The sequence below is a fragment of the Anopheles darlingi genome, chromosome X (genome assembly GCF_943734745.1).
Source record: "Anopheles darlingi chromosome X, idAnoDarlMG_H_01, whole genome shotgun sequence".
In the NCBI taxonomy this organism is placed as follows: domain Eukaryota; kingdom Metazoa; phylum Arthropoda; class Insecta; order Diptera; family Culicidae; genus Anopheles; species Anopheles darlingi.
The window spans coordinates 10,320,418-10,346,090 of NC_064873.1; the positions used below are offsets into that span (position 1 = coordinate 10,320,418).

At 53.0% G+C, this 25,673-nt stretch overlaps 1 protein-coding gene across 1 annotated transcript; it reads right to left on the reverse strand.

Annotated features, from left to right (window-relative positions):
* Positions 1-4,874: 4,874 nt before the first annotated feature.
* On the reverse strand, positions 4,875-25,673 carry LOC125959351 (AF4/FMR2 family member lilli-like). Its single transcript, XM_049692207.1, has 6 exons — positions 25,558-25,673; positions 22,962-24,334; positions 16,547-16,656; positions 11,529-12,425; positions 5,173-8,863; positions 4,875-5,074 (listed from the first exon to the last, which is right to left on the reverse strand). The coding sequence occupies exons 2-6, from the start codon at positions 23,044-23,046 to the stop codon at positions 4,875-4,877; spliced, it is 4,983 nt and encodes a 1,660-aa protein (XP_049548164.1). The 5' UTR covers positions 23,047-24,334; positions 25,558-25,673.

A 25,673-nucleotide genomic window follows, 5' to 3' on the forward strand; every position in this document is an offset into this window, starting at 1 on the left:
CGTGGTAGCGTTCATCCTTTGAAGCTTTGTTTAGTGCTTTGTTAATGTGTAATTCCTTAGCCTACGTTTCTTTTTTAGTATATGCTCGAATGTTCATTAAATTGATGTTGGGGTTGCTTTAATTTTTAATTATATTTTTGAGTGTGAGGGTAGCACGTCCTTTTTTCGGGGGGGAAGGAGTGGCCATTTTTTGTTAAATGCTGTCGGGTTTGCTACGCAATAGTAATAATATTTACAAATAGTACTAAGATTCGTCCGCATCGCATCGAAATATTCAGTAGATCAAACGTATGGGGAAAATAAGAACCATAGTAAACAATAAGCTCTGCAAAGTTGGCAAATCGGACGATGATCGGAGTGGCGGAAAGTTGACTGAAGCACCAATTGAAATGGAAACAGGTGACATGATGCAGCCCGGACAAGCTTTGCCCAATCGACAAGGTATGTTAAAGCGATCGTGAAAATCAACAACTAACAAATGCCTTTAAAATCACTCTCCTTATATCTCATTTCAGGAATACAGCGAATGCATCTCGTTTGTCTTAATCGAATCGCAGTCAATAACTCGTGAATACACAACCGCCCTTAGACCGAACCGCGCGCTTGCATATTCAACCTTCCTTCTTTGTTCGTTATGCACATTATGCTGTTCTCTTCCTTCTCTCCATCTAATCTTAATTTTGTTTAGTATTTAATGTTTGTTTTGTTTCCTCTGTTCTAAATCACCATCGTTCGCTATCACACTCTCTGTTACATACTGGTATTCGTGTAACGAGACACCCATTCCGAGCCGCTCGCCACACTATTCGTTGCAGTACTTGCTATAAGAATCTATAGTATTATTATTTCTTTGTTTTTATTTAAGTCCGCGTTTGAAACCTTTCTATAGGAGCATTGGCTGCATGAGCTTTTGCTGCAGTTGCGATTTGAGACACTAACTAAAAAGGAGACGGGCGCCACGGCCTGCCTGGTTCAGCGGTCCCCGGTTGAGTGCTTAGCTTAGCATTCAATTATTCATATAAATGCATAACAATGAAGTAGGCTGTGGATTCCTATACAGAGACCAAGTACCTTATCAGAGGACAATGACATTTTTTCTGTTCCTCAAACCCCGGCGGAATGCTCCAGCAAAGGAAAGGACGTTATGTTCGCTCAGCTGATTGCGCAGCGCAGTATCTGCGCACGAATTAGCTTAGGGGTCCACTGACCCTTTTGGGGGATATTCTGCAATTTCCACGTGTTGATCAACAATGTGTTTTTGTTATATTAAATGTAGTTCATACGCATGCTCCGTACTGCAGGATGGTGAGACAATTGCTTTTCTTTTTCCTTTTTTTTCTGCAATTCATTTAGCTTAGTGTTGGCATAATTTCAATGGAGAAAATATCTATAGGCTAAATGGGATAAGATTAAAGGGATAGGTTTGTTTTAGTTTTTCTTGCTGGATCTTTCCTAATTACAGCGTGGTAAATTTTTATTTCCTTTTATAATTTGGTTTTCTGAATTTTCTTCCTTTTTGCCTACAGCTTCAACATGCTGTTTGAACGATATTTTCTCATTTTATCTCGTTATTAAATTTAGTTTATTTCCTTTATCCTCGCAATTTTTTGTATTGTCTTGTTAACACTTCCTGGTCCAAAATAGGGTACACTTGTAGTTTGTGTGTCTATGTGTGTGTGTGTGAGTGTGTTGAATGTATATGTATTTCAGAGAGTAGAGTGATTTCGCCTTTAACATAACACGGAATTATATGTGGCATCTAGTGGGACTGATTTCTTCGGCGAAAATGAAGCGCTAGACAATTTTGGTTCTTATACGCATTGCCGTACAATAACTAAAACACTCACGATAGAACATATGCGTTCGATCAACATATGAGAGTTGAAAGACACTTTGCCTTCTTGACAGGAGGGCAGCATTGAACGTGCGGAACAGATTTAGCATTTAATACGAATCCTTCGCTCCTCGGCAACAAATGACGGATATACGGACAGTTGAAAGTGATTTTGAAGTTTAGAAGTCATCAAACAGCATGGCATAAAATACTACTAATGCAAAACAAAGTCGAACTGCAATGTGCCATCTGGGTTGGTTCGTAATACGTAAACCCGGTGTGCAAGGTGCACACCGCTAGAACGCTCACATCTCAGAAACTCATATTCGGGCAGTAGCGTGCCGTTATAAAACATATAAAACGCTTGAAACTATAATTTCACAATACTAGCAATAAAAGAAACTCAAACTAGTGGCTTCCGTTGTATTGATACAAACACCAGTTTGTGAACGATTTGTGTGTGACGTGCACGACCTGTACATCCTTCTGCACTCCGCACTCACGCCGGATACTGCATAAACGATCTGCCTCTAACCATAGTAAATGTAAGAATAAGTAACTGATTTCCATTCGTCCATAATAAATTCCGACTAATTCGTAACTCCTCGAATGACGCGCGAACACTAGCAATAAGGCATTATTAGACTTAATAGGAATGAGATACATTGTTACGGGTTTTAAGATTCGAGCGCCAGATGTGTTTGTGTGTGTGTAGCGGCCACCGCTTCCATTCATTGCCCGGCACAGGGGAAGTGAAATGTCTTGATGGACGCGCCGAGGGTTGTCTGTATTTGTTTTTTTTTCTTCTTCTTCTTCTTCACAAACAACCCTCCGATGTGATTAGTTTTATCTAACAATATTATAACTATTCTTTTTAATTATCAAATAAATCCATTGTGTTTCGAGGATAAAGCATCGTCGCTTTCAGGAAGCAACGAGACTACAACACGAACACAGACAGAGGACAGGGGAAGCGGGGGAGGGGGGGTGGCACTTTTGAAAAACTTGTTTCATCCTTTAACCATCGCTTCGTGTATGCGCCATGCGTTTGCTAGCCATTGCGCTGTTCGGCTTGCAAATAGGCAGGTCGCACAGCGAACGCACCGCAGGAACCATTAGCGTCAATCATAATAAGCTTAACCGTAGTAAGAATAAAAGAAATTTAATGGTAAAACCGTTGTAAGAGCTAGTAATAATTGATAAACCTAGAGCAATAATGCGTCTAATATATAGTAAATGCGATTTCAGCGTATGCCACAAACAAATAAGAGGTTTCGATCGCCCTTGTGTGGGGAAGGAGGGGCGATACACGTCTTGGGCAAACTCTGCGTACACTACCCCATTCGTTAAGTACGAGGATGCGAAGACGATGGGTGGTTTTGCGTGGGAGGAAGAGTGAGGAGGGAAAAGGATACTTAATCGGCACTAGCTAAGCATAATGAAACTGTCAGAACAAAGCATGGTTAAAACAAAAACAAAATAAAGATACTAAATTTATAAAATAAAAAATACACACACACGTTGCAGCATCGCAACGTTACTGCGATAACAGTTCTTGCTTCCGATTCCTAGTTCACATAGGGCTCTGGACGCTTACCAGACACATAACAAACGCACGCACACATACATACATACATACATACATACATAACACACGAAACAAGCAGTGTAAGTATTCTCGTGTGCACACCCATCTGGTCCATTTTGAACCTACTGCGTGCGAAGTGCAGTAGGAAATACTTAATGTAGGACGCTAACACCTGCGCGTAGCCCCCCCAGGATGTGTATGTGTGTAGGTGTGTTTGTGTGGGTGTGTATATATATATATATGTGTCTGTGTGTTGTGTATGTACATTACAAACAAGGCGTTTCTCTTCACGCTTCATGTGTGCCCCTCATGAAATCCTCTCCTTGTGATCCCTTCGCTCGCGTGCGACTTTGAATTTCGTGTCAGAAATCGTGTCAGGGCATGCTTGCTTATATGCTAAAGGTCTATATCGGTGACGCAAATCAGTAAGTCAATATAAAACGACATAAGCGTCGTAACATAAAACGAAAAACCTATAACGAAAATCTAGAGAGGCACACCTTTGCCAGATCCAGCCGGTGGATTCAGCTGACCATGGCGGAACCTGCTCTCGCTCGCTCTCGCTCAGCGGACGCCATTGCTGGCGGCGTTACCGTGAAACAGTGGAAAGGAAGTGTGTCCGGTGTTACCGCTGCTACAGCTACTGCTACTGCTGCTGCTGCTGCTGCTGCTGCTGCTGCTGTTGCCGCTACTGTTGTTGCCGTTGCTTCTGCCACTGTTGGTCGCAGCGGCGGCTGCGGCGGTGTTTAGGTAACAGTCAACGAACAGCCGCCGCCGGTTCAGGTATGGTGCAGTGTCAGTCGATCCAAGAAGTGACAATGGATGCTGCTGCTGCTGCTGCTGCTGCTGGCAATGGAACAATTGGGGGGGCAGACGATGCGCCGCCGATCCTGGTAGTGGTGGTGGTGGTGGTGATGGTGGGGATCGTAGTTGTGGTGGTGGTGGTGATGGTACTGGTTGTTCTACAGATTGTAATATCGGTGGGGCTGCTGCTGTCTTGCTGTAGTGCAGGAGGTGTTGATGGTTCGGGTGGTCCGCGGATGGCACGTCGACAACGCCCGCCGACGCCGACGCCGACGTAGACGTATCCTGCGCTGAGGGGCTGTTCGCGTTCGGGTTCAGGTTGCCCGGTGCTAGGGTTGAACCGTTCGGTACCGGTATCGGTAGGAGTTGCTGTTGTGGCGTTGCTGTTGTGAGCAAGGTGCGGTGACCAAGGTATGCCTGGGCGGACGGTCGGCCCCGACCACGGCGCATTCCCCCTCCTCGCCGGTAGTAGCTATGTGTGTGCTGCTGGAGCTGGTGTGAATGGTGACGCAGATGATGGTGGGAATGGTGTGCGGGATGGTACGGATGCTGCGGCAGCGACGGCGGCGGCTCATCCGTAGTAGTGTACGATGGCGGCGGCGGCGGCGCCACACCGGGGGACGGAATATCCCGCCCCGGTTCGTTGCCTTATTTGCCCTCCCTGTACGGTTTGCAGTAGGAGTAACGATGGTTCATGTGCTGGCTATAGGAGCCCGAATGCGAGAAGCGCTTCAGACACTTGCTGCACTGGAACGGCTTCTCGCCGCTGTGCAGCCGCTTGTGCTCGGTCAGGTGGTGCTTGTGCTTGAACGCCTTCGGACACTCGACACACTGGTACGGCCGTTGACCTGTCATCGGGGAGGTGCGAAAAGGGAGAAAGGGAGACGGGATTAATCGCGGGGCGATTGAAGGCGAAGGACTTTGACTGGCCGCCCGGGACACTTACCTGAGTGTTCGTACTTGTGCCGCTGGAGCGAGCTGTGCTTGCTGAAGGTTTTGTCACACTGATCGCACACGTACTGCCCCTCAGCATCCGGTGCCGGGAAGTCCTTGTTGGCCGTGGCGTTGGCACCAGCACCGGTAGCAGCAGCACCAGCACCAGCACTGCCACCACCACCACCACCACCATTGCCACCGATCGTTGGATGACACACGTACGAGGCCATCCGCTTCGGTACGTTCAGCATCGATTGGATCAGCTGCTGCTTGTCGGGGAAGGCGGCACTGTAGTACTTGGGACCGATAATCTGAGTAGCTCCGGCGGCGGCGGCGGCAGTGGTGGCACCCACAACACCCCCCGCCGTACCATCGCTCAGCTCCCGCGCACTCGGACTAAGGCTGTTGAGGTTGGTCACGCTGGCGGCTAGTTCGGGCGAGAACTGACGGAACAGCTGGCCCATGGCCGCGGCGGCTACGTACGGATCGTGAAACGAGGCGGTTGCCCCCGGTTGCCCTACACCGCCACCTACTTGCGTGTACGCAGCGAGCGAGGCCGGCTGTTGAGATGCGATGGGCAGCGGCGGCTGCGGCGGCTGCTGCTGCTGCTGCTGATGATGATGCCGCTGAGTCAGCGGTGACGGTGTGTCCCGGCGGCACTGCTCGCCATAGCCGTGCGCTAACGGGCTGCTACTACTGGCGAGCTGGTGGTGGTGGTTTTGGTGGTGTGCCCCATTGTTGTGGATCGGGTGGATGTCATTGTAGTAGAACGCGGTCGGTGAGCAGGACGCCTTGAAGGTCAGGTTCATGGCTTCGTTGAGTGCGGACATCGTATCGGCCTGGCCAGCCGCCTGCAGCAACGCTGCCGGCAGTGAACCGAGGGCGGCGGCTGCTGGATCACTGGCGGCACTCAGCAAGGCACTAGCCGCCTCGGTCGCGCTCAGCCCTTCGCAACCGGCGAGCCCCTTCTTCAGGGACAGATCGAGCGGCTGGTCCGCCGCCGTCGTCTCGTGGCCGGCCACCACCGACGGTGCACGGTCGGCGTGTAGCGGTGAGCTCGGTGCACCGCTGGTCGCCCCGGTCCCCCCGGGATACTGCTGCTGGGCCGCCGTCGTCATCGTCGCCGAGGAACCCGACCCGAGCTTGCGCTCCCGGGATCGATTGTTCTGGAACCAAACCTGCACGACCCGTGCCTCCATCTTGACGTGTTGGGCGATGCTCTGGAACTCGTCCCGGCTCGGTTTGCTGTTGCGCGCATAGTACCGCTTCAGCTCGTTCTGCTGCTCCTCCGAGATGGCCGTCCGGACACGCACCTTACCGCTGCTGCTGGTGCCGTTGATGATGCTGCCGGTGCAGCTGCTGCTGGTGCTGCTGCTGCTGCTGCTACTGCTCGTCGTGCTGCTGGTACTGCTGCTGCTGTTGCTACTAGCGCCGAGGCTGGCACTTGCACCGACGAGCCCCGACAGTGCTAAGTCAGCGCCACCGAACAGACCGAGACCTGCTGCTGCTGCTGCCGCTGCTGGTCTTCCCCCCTTCAGTCCACCGGTACCACATTCGTAGTCGGTGGTATCATCCTCACTGCCACTGCCACTGCCGCTACTGCTGTGGTGCAGCAGGGTGCTGCTGTTGACACCGCCAGCCGCCGTTAATGGCATGGCAGCCGCTGCACTCGCTGCGACAGCGGCTGCCGCTACGAACGGGTTGCGCAATAACGACTCCTTACAGCACAGCTGCGTATGCTGCAGTAGCTCCGCCTGTTGCCCGAACTGTTCGTTGCAGTAGAGACAGTGCAGGGGCGGCTGGGCGGCGGCTGCTGCTGTGGCGGCTTCCGACGACGGGCCCGAAGAGCCGGAATTCAGGGAGGGCGACCCAGCCGCCGCCCTTGATGGTTCGATCATTTCATCCGGAGGTGCATCCTCGCACATTGGCTCCTCTTTTACCACCGTCTGCTGCTGCTGCTTGTTGTGTGCTGCCGGAGACGCGAACGATACCTCGGAACCATCATTGTCATTGTCGTCGGTGTGTGTTTGCTGCTGATGCTGCTGCTCCGGGCCGTCCGGATACTCTGATGGTTCCTGCTTGGTCGGCTGGATCGTACTAGGCCACGGGCTCATCGATCGCCCTAAGTTGTCGGCCTGCTCGCACTCCTTCTGCTGCTGCTGCTGTTGCTGGATCGGTTGCTCCTCATCGGACTGCTCTGGTTTGATGACGACGTCCACGCTGCTACTGGGCGTAGGTCGAGCCTGTAGCACGGCCGGCTTCTCGTCCATTTCCGTAGCCTCATCACCTGTCGTATCCATCGCTTCCACTGTAGCAGCACCGCTCGGCGTTACTGGCGAGCTCTGCTCAACTGTCTCACCTACAGCTACCTCCTCCTGCTCTTCCATCATCACCTGCTGCTGCTGCTGCTGCTGCTGCTGCTGCTGCTGCTGCTGATCCTCTTCATCGATGTCCATCCGTTGCACTTCGCCATTGTTCTTTATTGCCAGTGTAGGCGAAGTCAGCGGAACCTTAAGATCATCGTGGTCCCGCGACACACGGAGGCCCGCATCCGAAGGAATATCCTCCTCTTCCTCCTGCATATCCGCCGCATCCTCTTCTTCCTCCTGTTGCAGCAACAGCTGCTGCTGCTGCTGTTGCTGCTGATGTTGATGTGCTCCGAATACCATTGATCCCATCGCATCGACGGTCTGCTGCTGCTGCTGCTGCTGCTGGGCAGCCGCCGACAGCTCTAGCAGACGCTGGAAGTTGTAGCCCGGGTTGCCCATCATCGCCATCGAATAGAGCGGGTGTACCGAACCGAACGTAGCCAGCAGGTTCATGGCACTGTACGGTGACTGGGCGTACTTGTTGAGCAGTTGCGGGAAGAGCGCATCGGTGTTAGTGGCCGGTAATGGACCGGTGGCCCCGGTTACGGCCGCTACAGCTGCTGCTGCTGCAGCCGCCGCCGCAGTCGCATCGAGACCGTGGTGTGCGGCAGACGTGGTGGCGGCCGCCGACGAGCTGGACGATGCGATCGATGAGGTCGGCGACGCTGGTAGCCCCCCCTTGCCAACGACGGGGGCCGCCGCAGCCGCCAGCATTCCCATGCCACTCCAATCGTACAGGGCGGCAGCTGCTGCGGCGGCTGCCGCCACCGTAGCGCCACGATTCGACTGCTTGCCACCCGCGGCTGTAAGGCTCTTGCCATTGCTGACGCTACTGGTGCTGTGGTTGCTGCTGTTGCTGTTGCAGCTGCTGCTGCTACTGCTGTTGCTCTGATTACTGTTACTGTTGCCACTGTTGCTGCTGGTATTTTTATTGTTGTTGTTGTTGTTGATGGTAGCAGCAGCAACCGCAGCTGCGTTTACACCATACGCCAACTCCTGCGGTTGGTTCCGATTGCTGCTGCTGTTGCTGTTGTTATTGTTATGGTGGTGATGGTGATGGTGCAGCTTGATGCCCATGTTAATGCACTTCTTCGATGTCATGTGGCTCGAGTAGGAGCCGGAATGGGAGAACCGTTTGCCGCAGTTGCTGCACTCGAACGGTTTTTCGCCCGAGTGGATCCGGACGTGCTCCTTCAGGTGATGCTTAAACTTGAACGCCTTATCACAGTCGTTGCATTTGAATTTGCGCAGCAGCGTCGATTCGTCGTGCGAGATCATGTGGCGCTGCAGGCGGTACACGTTGGCGAACGGCTTGTTGCACACCTTGCAGCTCTGGTGGACGCGGCACAGCGAGAAGGAGGAAGAGGAGAGCAAGAAGAAAATGAATCAGAAGAAGAAGAAGAAAAGGGACCTTCTTGTCTGTCTAATTGTGCGTGGTGTTGTTTCCCCCGTCGTTTCGGGACCTGGGCACGACAGAGGATCTATATATACCGGGGGGCGGAGGGTGGTAGCTGGTCTTCTCCCTGGGGCAGCAGGAAAATGCCGGATAATGTGCGAAACCGCGTAAGCGTCCCCCGGTAGTATCGAGGAGAGGGCATACCGGTGGTGTGGCTCCACTGCTACTACTACTGCACCCGACTCCTCCCAGCCCCAGCAGCCGTCAAGGTAAAAATATCCAATTCCGAGGTGCGTGTTCCGTGCATGTGTGCGTGCGTGCGTGTGTGCGTGCGCGTTGACGCGACAAGGTACACACCTCTCGGGGCACCTCGGAACCCTAGGAATCCGAATCCGACAACTCACAGCACAGCCAGCCTTAATAGCCCTGTCTTAGCCCTGAGCCGGATGATCGTTACATTGCGCTTGACTTGACTGACTCATTAGCCCCCGGTCCCCGCGGTTGGTTGGTGGATCCCCCCGAATGATACCTGTGCCCGTGTGACAGCTGAATAAGAAGCTGTCTGGCCTCGCCGTGAAAATGGCACCTGAAATGGCACCGTTCTTGTGTTCTGGAACACAGACCACCACCTGCACCAGATCCACCAGGGAGGGCGAACGGCTCTGAAACGGCTCTGAAGCGGCCTTAACCAGACCGACGCCGCAAGCACTCGAACGCGAGTGCATCCAATCCATCGCATCTCTCGACCGAACCGAGCCGAGCCGAGCACTCGAAAACAAATCTGGGGACCACAAGGAAGGTAAGAGAGCAGGTAGTAGCCTCTCTAATATATGCCCGCAGACAACAATCCCCGTGGCATTTGCTTCTCCCCTCGCTTCTGTGTAGACAAGACCTCGTGTCTCCTTCGAGAGTCGCGAGAGTCGCTCGCTGCCTTGCACTGTTCTATTGTTGCCGTCTACTGCCAGCGCTATATAACGCCAGAGCGTCGGTGGTGCTGGTGGTGGTGTTGGGAGGGGGTAAAGCAGATGTTCACGATACACCATTCCATTTTTGGAGGACACACACATGGTCACAAACCGCGCCGTGTGATGGTGATGATGGCGAGGCAAACGGAGGAAGAAGAAGAAGAAGAGATGAAGAAGAAGAAGAAGAAGAAGAAGAAGAAGAAGAAGAAGAAGAAGAAGAAGATATGCACAACACGGTAGGAGGATACGACGCAGGGTGTGTAATGGTGGTCCCGAAGAATTGGTTTAAAAATAAAAAAAGGCCAACCCAAACCACCATCACACGGTTCGCGCGCGCTCCTGCTCTTACTTTAAGCTCCTCTCTCTCTCTGTATCTCTCTCTCTCACTCTCTTTTTTTCTCTCCTATTAGAGGATCCCTGACGTTGCGTCTCACCAGACGCGACTTCCTTCCTTCCTTCCTTTCTTCCTATTGCTCTTCAATACACATATAAATATAAGTCCATCCATCGTGCACTATCTCTCTCCCTGTCTCTTTCTCTCTCTCTCTCATCCGATCGCTACGCCGTTGCTGTAGTAATGACGCCGTACAAGCAATAGAACGCGCTGATTTGCGTGCACAACTTCATAGTCTTCTGGGAGCATACACACACACACACACACACACACGTACACACAGACAGACAATACTTAGAGATATAACGCACAACGCGGCAAAAGCGTGCGGCTGGGTCTGCTTTGAGAAGATAGCCAGGAAGCTTGGACGTGCGCGGTCATGATACAGGGAAGGGGGTTGGGGGTGGGGGGTTGGCGACTGGCCGGGAAAACCCGGGGGAAGGTTCGATGGAAGATTCTGTTTTTATTGGGTTTATTGCTCTGTGTGTACGCACGTTGCATGTGTATGTCCGGTCTCTGGCACCATCATTAGAGAGATAGAGAGCGAGAGAGAAAGAGCACACGCCGCCATCATATGCCTCTTTGGGTCTTAGCTCTTGTTCTGCTTGGCTGCGTATCAACCGTTAGAGCTGATTGGCGGTGGTACATCTCCAACAACTTCTCGTATCCGAAATGGCGGAACGGACCCAAAAGGAGATGTTCCCAATGGGGCAACATCTACAGGCGAAGGCGTATGAATGCAGGCTTCGCAAAACCGCAGCATCGCAAAACCTAACCTCACAAAACACGAGCGTCGATCGCTGCAACGGTCGGAACGGTGGAAGATGAACCGCAACGCGCTACTATAGCAGATAGATCTCTAGATCCCTTTGAGCCATTTTCACATCCGGAAGCAGCGGAAACGTGTATGCATAGTGTACACACACATACACACACACATAAAAACACACACACTTACTTTCCCTCTGGGCCGTCAGTGACGCAAGGTTCCGCAGAGAGGGAGATTCCAATTCCAACGAATCTGGTTGTTGATTAACTCTAGTGCCTCGACCCCCCCCCCCCCCCTTTACACACACACACACACACACACACACACACACACACACACACACACACACACACACACACACACACACACACACACGCACACACTGTCCCTTTGGGGCTATGGATTGATTAACCTCGAGATTTGCGTGCCATGTTTGTGAGGAAAAAAAAAACAAAAAATAGTGTGCTACTCACCACGACGGCGGAGGCGGTATGATGTAGCTCGTGCCTATCGTACTGATCCCGGCTGACGAAGGTTGCCGGACACTGGGCGCACAGGTACAGCATATCAGCGGCGGCGGCGGCGGCGGCTTCCTTCGAGCGGGTTTCGAGCGGGAAGCTGGCGGCACTGCTGGCGTTGCTGCTGCCACTGCGGGCCGGGCTGACCACCAGCGAGTTGCGCCCGTACGACGACGGATCGGGGTAACCCGTTGTGGCGCCGCCGACGCCGACGCCGTGCTGCTGCCCGGGAACCGGCGATAGGGCGTACCGGTGGTGCGTATCCATTCGGCCGTCACCGAGACCACTGGTGTCGTGGAGCGGTGGTGGTGACGGTGGTGTCGCAATGGTTCCGCCGCTACCTTCACCGCCACTCTCTGGGTGATCGTGGTCTTGTTCTAGTAGCTGCCGCTGTTGCTGCTGCTGCTGCTGCTGCTGTTGCTGTTGGTTGGATTGACGGAGCTGTTGCTGTTCCTGCTGGCGCTGGAGCAAGCTGATGCACTTGGCCTGCAGCCGGCTACCGACGAGATCGCCACTAGCACGGCTAGGCCGTGTCAGTTCCAGCTCCAACGGTCCGAGGCGACGCTGACCGGTGGTGTCTTCACCTGCAACACCAACACCACCAACACCACCAACAACACCACCACCGTCCACTTCGACGGCCACGTCGTCCTCTTCCTCGATGGCGTTGTCATCCGGTTCGCTGCTACTGCTGCTGCTGCTGGTGCTGCGGCTGCGGCTACTGCTGCAACCACCGTCGCCGGTTGCCGGACCACAAGGCGGCGGCGGCGGCCCGTTGCTGCCGTTGAGCTCCACCTCCGTTACCTCACTGCCTCCGTTGCTGTGCTGGGCACGGATGTGATCCTTAAGCACCTGGAACGAAGCCGAAGACGGTGGCCGCCATTAGGTTGCATTTCGCGATGCGCCATTTTGAATTTTGAAAAGGCAAAAGCGAACCCGCAACGGGTTGCAAGGATCGAAAAAAAAATCTAACGATTATCCGGTTACAGCGCCCGGATCAGTAGGTAAGTTGCACATCCTAAACTACAACTTACAGGTACACGTTTTCAACGATTAAAGCTGCTTTCACATCGAGCGCGTTTTTAAAAACGCCAAAGTTGGCGTTTTTTGACGCAAAAGCTTAATTTATTGTTCACACCTAGGTTGCGCGAAGGTCGATTTAAAATAGACGAAAAATAGCACCATATCACTACTGCCACCTTATCAAATCATGATAAATAGTTTAATCTTCACGCAAAACAGTTATTACCCGGATTTCAACACATTCCTGCCAAAACAAATTGCAAAACCAAAGGGTAACGCAGGCTTGCTTGCGTAGCCTGCTACAGTCGGCTCAGAACCTGCCACAATCCGAAAAAAAGACAGATCCGAAAAAAAACGCCAACTTTTAAGCTCTTCAAAAGCTCAAAAAAATAGCTTTCGGTGCGTTGCGTGAACACTTCCATATATTTTGATGTGATACAACCGTGTTTTCTGCGTCAAAAAACCTGCTGCGTCTATTAGTGGCGTTTAAACGCGCTCGATGTGAAAGCAGCTTAAACGCTGCAATTCCGTGCAGCGTCATATTTTAACCCACTCTACAAACTGTCATTGAATTACTACTGCTAAAGTACTGCAGAGCTGCAATCGAATCGACGACGACGACGACGACGACGACGACGACGACGACGACGACGACGACGACGACGACGACGACGACGACGACGACGACGACGAAGAAGAAGAAGAAGAAGAAGAAGAAGAAGAAGAAGAAGAAGAAGAAGTTCATAATTTCTGGTGGAACGATTGAAACGGGGGGCAACGTAAACAAAATGCCGCCAAAATGAATCATGGAAGCGAAGCAGCAGCACTAGCGTGCAAAAACCCGGTCGCAGAAACCGAAACCAAACCCCCAAATGTGGGGTGGGCCCGTTGGTTCAAATAGCAGCGAGAGCGCAGCATGACTTCGAGTTTGTTTAGTTAAACCACTTTAAAAACAAAAATGTGCTATGGGAAGGAACGCCGAGCGCATTTAGATCGCTTGTTTATACCGAGATGGGTAATAAAAAGGGTTTGTGCGCTCAAACAGTAAAACAAAGCGGCGATTTGCAAATTTACTCGAGAGCTGCAAGAGAACTTCAATGAAAGGTAGTTATCGATCGTGCCCAGTTAGTGTTAGATATAATTGATGCAGTGTACATTTTGGAGGTTGAATTGATTGGCGCTCGTCGCTAAAATTGGTTGTCCTTAGAGTTTTGAAATATATTGAAGACGAAAAAGCAAATCCCCGAATATTGATCGGATGATGGATCGGTAGGGCATCAATCAGCCGGCCTCATATCAATTTCATTGCCTGGTTTGTGAAATTTCAATCCATTAATTGATCGGCAAAATTCGTCAGTGTTCATCAACATAATCTCCTTTAAGTGTAATCATTCCAATGCCGCCCAAAATTTTGTTCCAAAATTTCTCTCTAGCTAATTTTCTAACTAAAACTAAAAACGATTTTCTTCCTTACTGAGCAAATGCGGCACCCAATGTGTGAAAGAAAAAAAAAACCCATTTTCATAACCGATTTTTGATCAAAAATAGTAAATGAATTGCCAGGTTGATAAGTTCATTCTCTTGGCTAACTCGCGCACCTTGCATTTTGCGGTCACCCAACTACATCACAATTTTCACGATACTTTTTGAAGTTCTTGGGAGTTACGGACCCCATTTGGCCGACACGGAACGTTCCGCATCCGCGACCGGCGTTTGCAGCCAGCCGTAAGCCACCGACAAATGGTTGCTTTTTGAAGTCGTTTCCCATGCCATGTTGAGCGTGAATAGTGTTTTTTTGCCTATAAGCCAAACAATGTTTTATCAACACACGAGACCGCTACAGCTGCTGCCAGGTGCCCCAGGCGCAGTAGTCCTTCCAGTGAGGTCGGGTTCTGCGATGAAATGCTCACATGAAAACCATTCTAGCGATGACATTTTACTCGATCGCTCGCACGTAGAGCGATGCCATCTGCTGCTGCTGCTGCTGCTGCTGCTGCTGGGTGCTATGAAGCACACGCTCTCTCTCTCTCTCCCGTCTGATCGTTGGAACTGATTGATTTAGTGCCGATCATCAACCCTCGTCCCTCACCAATTGCATCGCCTGTGTGTGTATCTGCGTGTGTGTGTGTGTGTGTGTGTGTGTGTGTGTGTGTGTGTGTGTGTGTGTGTGTGTGTGTGTGTGTGTGTGTGAGTACTAGCTTGCTTGAATCACCAAAGTGTCTCTTGCAGCATGAATCAAGTGCGGAATTGCAAATCTACAACCATATCCCTTTTCTCGGCCCTGGTTGGTGGCTCCAGCAGCGCTCCTGATGGTTGACGTGGTGGAGGGTGGTATCAATCAAGGAAGATGATGAGACAGTGAATATGGTGGTGGTGGTAGTTACTGGATGACCTAATGTAGAGCGTGGAATAACCAGAGCCTCTGCTAGAACCACACAGACCATCATGTTCCGATTCCGATGCTCAGAGAATCAGAGCGGCGCGATCAGTTACATACATTTAAGGAGGTGGAAGGGGACAGAAAGAAAGGGTGGAGGGGGGAGGAGGGAACGCCAGAAGATAGCGTGCCCCACCCTTTTCCTACCCTTCGTCATTCCGCCCCGCCCGTTCCGAGACGATGGTGCCGGCAGTGACGGCAATCGTGACGTGGCCTATTGAGCGCCCCATCCCCCTCTTCCCTACCACCACGCGCACCCCCCCTCGCGCGCATAATCTGTCACACATTCCAATCCCACTACCGCGGCCCGCGCACCAGCACCGGCTCTCCTCCTTCACCTATTTTTTATGGTCCCCCTCCCTCTCTCATCCTCCTCCAACGCACAGCCTCTTTCTAATCCGGTACCACATCCGGTCATGTCGTTTGCGGCCCCTGTCGCTTCTTTTTTTTTGTTCTTCTTCTTCTTCTGTTTCCTTGCCTGCTGGCTGGTGGTGATGGTGCTGCTGTTACTACTGTCAATGCGGCTGTTTACAGTGCGAGTGATCGCTTTCTCTTTCTCTCTTTTTTTTTTCTCTCTCTCTCTCTCTCTTTCTCTCTCTCTCTCTATCGCTCGTTGAAGGTGCTAACTCCTTATCATCGTACGTCATTTTTTTCGTGTCGGAGGCTATATGTCGGAAGCTGTGTGTGTGCATGTGCGTGTGAGTGTGTGTGTGTGTATGGTGCGCGGTGCGCGGGGGCTAAAGGAAGGTAGGACGCAGGACGCCGAGCCGCACGCCATACACGATCGCCGTAGACTGGTTGGCCGCAAAACATCCGTCTGCGACCGCAGCCGCCCCCACCCGCATCAGCGCACACACACACACACACACACACACACACAGCGGTACATTGTCGAGGGTGAGAAACGAAAAGCGGAAGGAAGAAAGGAAAGAGGGAAGGGGGCCGTGTGAAAAACCCGCGCGACGGGGAAACGCGGGAAACGCGCAACCCAAACAGAACAGCAACAGAACAGCAACAACAACACACACCGCGCGGGCGGGCGTGCGGGGTAGGGAAAATCCCAAAAACCTCATCGCGAATCGCGGAAGCGCATCTGTTTCCGCCGACGCGACGATCATCGTGTGTTGTTGAGCTTAGCCGCAACAGGAAAAAAAAGAAAGCGGCACCAGAACAAGGTCTGCACCCCCAGCACACACACACACACACACACACTCACACAAATTTTCCAGAAACTTTTCGTTGCAATATTGCAAATTGACATATCTACACAAAAAGTTTTGTAGACGGTGCGTGTGTGAGTGTATGTTTCTGTGTATAGAGAGAAGGTGTATAACGCACAGTGGTGGCTGAAACACACACACACATACACACACACGTTGTAAGATCGGACACTGATCGGCCGGCCTGCTTCCTCTCAATTCTACTTTCTACTAGCAATACTACTACTACTAGAATCGATCCGTGCTTTGCGATCATCGATCTGCGCAGGAAAAATTCTGCGAAGGACATTTACCTCGAGCCCTCGTACGGTCTGGTGGCACTGGGGGCACTGGACGCAGCAGTCGGCGGCGGCTAGCGCATCGCTCTCACTATCCTTGAGCAATCCGGACGGCAGGGAAGGAACTGTAAATATATGAAAACAGAGAGATTGTATGTGTTTGAGTGTGTGTGAAAGACAGAGAGAGAGAATGAGTAAGTTGCCAGTAAGGAGGCAGCGCCAGGGACGCTGAACACTGGAGGAGGAAGCTGCTACGCGCAGTGATAAGAAATGTAGGTTAGAAGATGGGAAAAACAAATGAAAACGGAACGGAACCGATTCAAGGTGATCGACACGAGGTAAGGGAGTGGACCGGGGAGGGGGGGAGGGTAGGCCCAAGGAGCGCGGTCATACCTATACCCGCAATGGCGGCCGTTACACACGCCAGCAGTAGTGTTGTTGACGCAGCAAGATTGTGGGGCGCCCCCTTCGTCAGACGTCAGCGCGTCGCGCGTATAGGTATAGGAGGTATAGGAGGGACTATCGCACCCTTGCACCGAACCCCAAGCATCCCCTCCCCCTCCCTGTTCCTCGTGTGATAATGCTGTGTGCGTAACGTTATCCTTGGAGCCTCAATACGTGCGCCCCGCTCGCTACGACGAGATTTTACACAAGAACAAACAGTCACACAGTCAAGTCAAGTGGCTTGTGGACACTGCTTGTACTGACTAATGCAGAGAGTGGTGCGGTGAGGTGGTATTGTTTTTGTGCCCATGACTCACTGACTCCGCTCACAGGCTACACACACACACAACACGGTCACCTGATGTCCCTGAGGTCACTGGAACACTCATCGCGTGCACAGCAAACGGGAGGTTGTCGCACAAAAGGAATGTGTGTGTTGTTGTTCAGGTGCCGGTGACGTCAGAGCCTGCTCACCTCCTCCAGGATGATACGGAAACACGGGCAAGGAGCGCGCATTACGCACTCACGGGCACTTGACCAGCATCTGTATGTGTGTGGAGTGGGCTAGAAGACAGACTGTCCTAGAGGGCAAAAGGCAGGTGCCTGTCCTGTCCTAGAGGGCAAAAGGCTTTGCAGTAAGGTCGCAAAGGTCACCTGCACTAAGGGGATAGAGTATCTCCGATCCTACGAGAACGTGCTTCTTATACTTTCGCTCGTCGTCGTTCGTGTCTACTATTTCTAACGCCAGGGTGGCAGCACTAACGGCAAAGGAACGGCAAGACGTACGACTACTACTACTACGTACTACACAGCTCAAGATGGCGGCGGCACATCACAAACGACGACGACGGCGGAGGTCGTCGCCGCTGCCGTGAATTGCGCCGTGAATGTTAGGCATTGCCACGTCGTTGCGTAACACCAACAATCATGAACCGTGTGCCGTGCCGTGCGCTGTGTGGATGGTACACTACACCTAAGCATCACATTACGCAGTTAAACGCCGCGGTTAGGGGCTGGTACACCTAACCGACACTGTAAATCATGTACACACAAACTATACGCACTCATGGACATTGTTGCAACCCTGTGTTGTGTTGCGTGTTGTGAGTGAGAAAGCGTTTTCCACGTCTTTTCCACATACTGCAGCACGCGTTGAGTTGGTCCATATGTATACCACCCTATAGTACACCGTCGTAGCGCATGCTGCTGCTCCGAAGACTATGTCTTTACATGTACATCACCTTATAGGAGCGCGCTGCTGGCTGCATGCTTAGACTGTAGGACCGTGTGGATCCCCGGAGAGGGATGGGAGTTTTGTGGGGATGGGAGAGGGGGATTTGATTGCAGCACACGCACATACACACATACACACACAGACACATACACACGCACGTAGCACACAGTACAAGGCACTTGATTAGTCTTCGGGAGAGGGAGTTTTTTTTTCCTCCGAAAGGTCGATCGAGATGTGATTACGCGCGGTGGCGGCGATGTTCTTGCATCTCTCCTCACTTCACACGGCACGGACGCTAGCTCCTCTCGCTGTTCCCGGAAACCACCGGAGCGTCAGGGCTTTATCAATTCGCGTACTTCTCACCCCACCCCTGCGCCCTCTGTCAGTCCCGGTCCCTGGGATGTTACTTGGATCGCGGGGTGAGTCATCGCGGTCATGGCACCAAACAAGTTCCGAGACAGCACACCGAGAGGCTTGCTGTACTTGCTGCTGCTGCTGCTGCTGGGCTGTGTATATGTAACTGTGATCCCTCTCTCTCTTTCTCCCGGTTGATTGTTGGTCCAGTCCAGCCGATCAATTCCGCATTCCGCGCTAAACCCCCGTCGCGTACTTTGTGGAGGTGTGCTAGTGTGCAAAAGCGTTCTAAAACCTCTATAATGTTGCAATAATAACTAGAAAAAGATGGCGTCCACTACACAACAGGGTTTCCGATCCACCGATCCCGCCGATCAATCGTATCACAATCCTATATCCGAACTGCTAGGTTTTGCAGTAGGTTCAGTAGCTAGTATTTGTTTACTGTTTTAGTGACTTTCAAACGGTCGAACATTCGACTGGCGCCAGCCCAGGCAGTGCCTCCTGACCTCCCCGGGATATTTGCAACACCAAAGAGCGGGCCAGGCCCATGGACGCCATTGAGCACCATGAACGGGTCATGGCGAACATCGCGTGCGTGCGTGCGTGCGTGCGTCCATCGCGCGCAATGCGCCGCCACCTACCATAGTCTATAGATAGCACTGTACACTAGTGGCTGCACTAGTGCTCTGGCCTGTCGCGTCGGTCTAAGAGTGTCGGTCGTCCGGTTTCGGTTTCGGTTTCGGTGTACTAGTCGCTACTAGTGCACATGCTCAGCTATAACAGCCCCGCGCGATTATTTGGCGACTATACCGACACTCGCACACACACACACACCGGGCACCGCCCATTCGGTTCGACTACTCTACCTTCCCTCTACCTGCACTTCTCCTCACTTTGTCTCTCTCGCTCTCTCTCTCTCTGTCGCTCTCGTTCGCCCCAATTTTCCATCCCCAAATCCTTCCGTCTCCCCGAACGGTCGCCAGGTGCTGGTACACACATACACACACACTCACACCGGGTGGCTCGGGCTCCGGCGCAAGCCGAACACCGACGACGACCGACGACAGGAATACAAAGAGTAGCTCGTTAGCTCTACCTCTTCTGCCGGGCCTGGGATGGGCTTACCCGGAGGATCCTGTGACTTTTCCTCCGTCGTTCAGGTCCAGGTGATGTGTGTGTGTGTGTGTGTGTGTGTGTGTGAGGGTGTGTCTGACAAAAATCTTGAATGATAGTTAGTGGGACCCTGTGTGTCAATTCAACTCGATTATATATTGTTGAATTGCTGCTCCTGCATCGCATTAGAGAGGTGTTGTTGTTGTTGTTGTTGTTGTTGTGTCCAGAGAGACTCATCTGCCCGGGGGGCCTGGGGCCGGGGTCTGGGCGATAGTGGAGTGTACTACTTCGACTACTTCGTTCCACGAAACCGGCACCACAACCGGGACGGACGCATTATCGCGGTCCTAGGCGACTCAGTCGCCGGCACTCCTCTCCTCCACCTACTCGCTCCCCTGTACGCGTGTGTGTGTGTGTGTTGTCTCCTCTTCTCCTCCCCTATTGCGAGTGGCCTCGAAATGCAAGCGAAAAAACAAAACGATGCAAAACAGCCATCATTAGTCGACTGCCAGATCAGATCAGATCAGACCCCGAGGTTGGTCCGAGTCCGTCCGTCCGTGTGAGTGGCGTGTGTGTATGCCTGCCGACCTCGCCACACATTTTTTTCCCTTCCACCAACAAAACAACCCCTTTCTCTCTATAGCTCTTGCCCTTTCTTGCTCTTACGTTCCGCGCTCTGCGTGCTCGGGTTTTCCCCTTTTTTTTCTGTCTTTCTGTCCATGACGCCATTTTGTCGTCCAGCTATCCACCGCCTCTTTCTTCTCCGTGGTCCGGTCCGGCCGTCAGGACGGACGGCAGCAGACGCGGGCTCCCTTCGCCATGGCCTCCTCTAGTGCTGCGTATGCATGTGTGTGTCCGTCCCCGAGAGATATCGCTCACCGTGCTGCGCAGTGTCACCCACAGAGAGAGAGAGGATGGGGTGTGCAGGGAGGGTCCCGGTAGGACCTCCTCCTCCTCCTTCTCCTCCTCCTTCTCCTCCTCCTTCTTTTCTACCCCAATGCTGGCCCGGGCGCGCGATGCTGATAACGCGCCCGGACGCGGTCTCTGGACGGTCGCCCTTTTCAATCTGCCTCCGGTCGAGTTGTGAGACCACCGCTCGAGCACCGCGAGCACGGTCCTTATCGCTGCCGCGCTATGCGCTGCTCCTTCGCTCCAACGTCGCCGCCACCACCGTTCGGTTAGACTGCCCACACAAACTCACACACACACACACACACACGCACAGCGTCAATTCCGCGTCGTGCGAACACTGACGTGCGACATCGGGGACAAGGAACATCATCGGAGCGCAGCCCTCCGGGACGGGGGATCGTCATGCACTCGGAGCGCGATCGGAGTAAACCAACCAACCAACCAGCACCAGCACCAACAACAACAACAACAACAACAACGCGCACAGGAAGAGAGATCACCGTCCTCTGCACACACCGAGGTGAAGGAGTGCTTGAATGACGCCGGACCGGAACCGGACATCCGATCCGTGGGAGTAGAATCCGAACTCCCGGGCAGGCAAGGGGGTGGTTGGTGGTGGTGGAAGTAGGTCAGGGTGTTCATCCCATTCCTCGGAGTGTGATGATCGCTATCATGAGCGTGCACGCAACGCACACACACACACACACACAGGCACACAGACACCGCACGACCGATCCTGTTCGTCCGTGTTTCCGCATGTCCTCGCTGCTGCTGCTGCTCTCTACCTCTCTCCCTCCCTCGCTACGTGTTGTGTACGTCGTCTATTGCTATCAGTAGCCACCGCGACCCGGGGCGCACCGAGAGTGTGTAGTGCAGGTATCCCAGGCATTCCAACTCGGCGTATGTGTGTGTGTGTGTGTGAGTGCGTGCGCGATAACGATAGCCGAGTGCGGAGGTTAGCGAGCAGGGGGTACACAGAGGAGGGGGAGGGTACAGGCTGTTTGGTGGCTGTGGCCTGTGTGCTGATAACCCGGACCTCCGCCGCACGAAAGGGGTTCCTTCCGTGCGACCAAGAACAATCGGCTCGAGCGGACCAGGGCCAGCGGGGCGGCAAAGCAGCGCCAGAGAGAGAGAGAGAGAGAGAGAGAGAGAGCGAGAGAGAGAAATAGCGAGCGAGTGAGTGAGAGATCCAAGATGGTAGCCAGCCAGGCCGTCGTATCGCGTATCGCCAATGGACCTGTGGTGTGCTGCTGCTGTTACTGCTGCTGCTGCTATCTGCTGAGCACCTTCAGGGAGCCTTTGCGTCCCTTGGATTACGACGCCCGTCCAGGCCACCTTCTTCTGGTTGGCCAAGAAGGAGGAGGAGCGTACAGAGCGTCAAACGACGACGACGACAACGACGACGACCACGACGACGACGACGACGACGACGAAGCCAGCAAGCGATAAAGCGCTCCGGTGGTGCTCAAGGTGCTACGGACAAAAAAAGGGGTTTCGCGCCTTCTGGGAGGGTCTCTGTGAGGATGAGGAGTGTGAGTGTGTGAGAGAGAGAGACAGAGAGAGCGAACCGAGCGTGTATGTACGAGCAGGAGGCCACGAGAGGAGGAAATGGGAGGAAGCATCACGGCCTAGCGGCCTGGATGAAGGCCTGGATGATGATGACTCGACCGTATCTTATCGGAACTGCTGGCTACGGCTGCTGCTGCTGCTGCTGCCTGGTTGAGGCCTGGACTCACGATTACTATAGTATGGATGTGCGTGTGTGTGTGTGTGTATGTGAGCGGAAATGGTCGGCCACGGTGCCCCATTCCTGCACCCCAATCCCAATCCGCAAACAACCAACTCCAACCCGAACAGAACCCCCTTTAACATCATCCCCCGTGGGTGTGTGATAGTGTAGCCTACCCTCGAAGCCTACCCCCGGCCAGTAGTCCAGTCCAGTCCAGTCCAGTGCCAGAGAGTACTATGGCCGTAGTGGAAGATGAAGCGATGAACACCGTCTTCTTCCGCAAAGTTTCGCCCTCTGCTCCTTCTTTATCAACTCCCTTGTTCCCAGTGGGGTTTTGCCGAGTGCGCCACCATCTTGGGTAGATGGTGCTAGTTGCTCGGTGTGCCACCACCCCGCGGTAAATCGCTACACCTGTCGCACCCCCCATAACGTCCCACAACAATTCCAAGTCCGATATCTTGGAGGTGGCTTTCAATTTCCCCGAGGTTCCTCGAGATCAGAAGTTCGACAACAGAAGAAGTCGGTCGGGAACGGCGTTAATGAGTGAAGGATAGGGAATGGCTGGGAGGAACAGGGTATCTGTAGATACACGTTCACAAGTAGTTGTAGTAGTAGTTTTTTTTTTTTAGTGGCACACTTACATTGCAATGTAAACTTCGTCGATGATGGCATGATACTGCCTTCCGCTTTGTAGTAGGTCGGCGCCGCCACGCTGCACGACACCATTGGAATACGCGGGGCTGCGGGGCGCTCGTTCGCTTCCGCTCGGCTGCTACTACTAGCACTCTCTCCTTTCTCTCTCTCTCTCTCTTCCTAAGACCCTTCTTCTTCTGCTTCTGCTTCTTCTTCTATCACGTATTCTTCTTCTGCTTCGATTGGAAATCCCGATTCCGATTCCGATTCCGGTTTGCGTCTTTTGCCCACCACCAAATCTTCCACTTGAGAAGCCACTTGAACCGCACTATACACTTGGTACAACCACCACCATTTGGAAGGGGGTGTGGTGTAGCCTACTACCACCGGAAGAAAGGGGAGGGTAGCACGGCACGGCACGGCACGGAACGGAACGGACCGGAACGGAAAGGAGGATAGAGAATGGTGTACCAAACCCAGGCACCCGGCAGTTTTGATTGAAGATTGCTTGAGCGTGTGAGTGTCTGCTCGGTCTGCTGTTGGTGCTGCTGCTGCTGCTGCTGCTGCTACGAATAGTTCCAGGATTGATGATGGATCTTGGTGCTGGCGGTGTAACTGTAACTATCTTCTACTGCCTGGCGCCAACGCCTGGCGGGTGGTGCGTAGAGGCCCTATACGGCCGGCCCTAGGACGCTAGGATCAGTGGTGGGTCCCTCTCCCCTCGTCGGCCCTATACACGCCACGCACACACACACACAAAACCACACAAAACACCAACAACAACACACTGAACCCTATCCTACACTACTACTAGACGGCCACCGTGTCGCACTCAACGAACATAAACGCACACACACACGCGCATATGTGTAGGACACACGCACGCACACACGCACACACACACGGTCCGAGGTGCGAAGCTTCCTAGAGGGCTAGTTCCGGGGACGTAACCGGAACGTTCGCTTCATTTCCACTTCCACTCCGGTGGTCATCACGCCGGAACACCGATCGCTGCCGCCGCCACCGCCACCGTCAGTGCCACCGTCACCACCGTCGCCGCCGCCTCCGCCTCACCACCACTCATTCGTCTCACACACACACACACACACACCGGAGGTCCTGCGGGGCACAGATTTTCTTGCTGCTGAAGGTTGATTGCCGACGACGCTGGGGGTGTCTGAATAGGGGGTGTCTCTCTCGCTCTCTCTCTGTCTCTAGTGAAGCTCGTAGACGGGAGGTCCTCCTCAGCAAGGTTGGGATTTTGATAGTAGAACGGTGGGTCGATCGGAGTCACACTTGGGCGCGATCGCGCGACGAATCTCTGTTACTGCTGCTGCTGCTGCTGCTTCTACTAACCCTTCTACGTCACTACATACATTATCTGTAGAGGGGTAGAGAGAGTAGGAGAAAGAAGAGAGAGAGAGAGAGAGAGAGAGAGAGAGAGAAAGAAAAAAAGAGAAGAAGAAAAAAAGGGGTTAGACATGTGTTCGGTCGACAAGGAAGCAAACGTTTGGTAACATCAGAATGACCGGGAATACGACATGGTTTGATAAGTCTCCCGATCCATGGTATTAAATGCCCGTGTATCCTGGAAAGCAGCAAAAGATAGGCAAGGGCCTCAAGGCCAGGAGGAGCAAAACCCAGCCATTATGTCCAGCCGCGATTATAGCGACACACACACACACACGCACAGCGCTTTCTGATCGCTGATTCTTTTGAATTATGGTTGACTGAAGAAAGGTGCGAATGCACTGGAAGAATTCTCAAACAGCTCTCCCTCTCGTCTCTCTCTTGCACTCGCTTCTATTGATAGAGGTCTCTAGAGGCCCACGGAACTACACCAGCAGCCTCCAGCATACCCCGCACCACACAGCAGCAGCAGGAGCAATTCTGCAAACTTCCACCGAATTCCGTTTCAAGACCCCTTCCTTGGATACGAACAAAAGAGTCCAGGGGTAGGTGGATGGGTGGGTGGGTGGGAATGGAGAGGTATCGCGGCTCTTTGTTTCACCATGTGCACACACAGACACGCACACACACGGGCGCGCGCGCTCGCCTGCACCCCTTTTGTGGTGCGTAATTGCGCCACGCCACCGCCTACTTTTCGTCGAGATATGCTCGATGTGATCGCGCGTCCGGGCTCCAGGTTTGGTGGCTCCAACGCGCACCCACACACACACACACACACACACACACACACACACACACACACACACACACACACACAGACACGGTGCAAGGATCTAGGAGTTGGGGCATTAGGCACCATTAATTGGTGCAAACTTTGCTTCTTTTGTGACCACGGAGGTGGTCTCTTTGTCCCCGTGTTTCTGCTGGTGCTGGAGTAGAGTTGTTACAATACAACAATCGGCCACTATTGTTGCCGATGAAGATGCTGCTGATGCTGCTGCTGGATGTGATGCTTCCCGGGCTGATGTCCTGGAGAGCCGTTCGCGAAGTTCGCGGGTTCGCCGCCGCACCGAAATCGATCGAAATCGATGGATTGATCGCCGGCAGAACCGTGCATCCCTCTCACCCCCCTCGAGGGGGGAGGGGGGATGACCATGGCCCTTCCCTCCTACACCCCACTTTGCTACACTTTACCTAGCGCACTTCTTCTTCACTGCTGCTGCTGCTGCTGCTGGTCCGGTAATCTGGTTGGTTGGTTAAAGATACAACGACGACGACGCACCCCGCATGCACATGTTGGCACCACGAAC

Excerpts from the sequence above, each read along its gene's own strand:
- LOC125959351 (XM_049692207.1), bottom strand. The coding sequence starts at position 23,046 with ATGGTGTCGTGCAGCGTGGCGGCGCCGACCTACTACAAAGCGGAAGGC. Across the intron at positions 16,657-22,961 it reads GACGAAGTTTACATTGCAAT|TTCCTTCCCTGCCGTCCGGA; the intron begins GTAAGTGTGCCA and ends ATATATTTACAG. Across the intron at positions 12,426-16,546 it reads AGACCGTACGAGGGCTCGAG|GTGCTTAAGGATCACATCCG; the intron begins GTAAATGTCCTT and ends GCTTCGTTCCAG.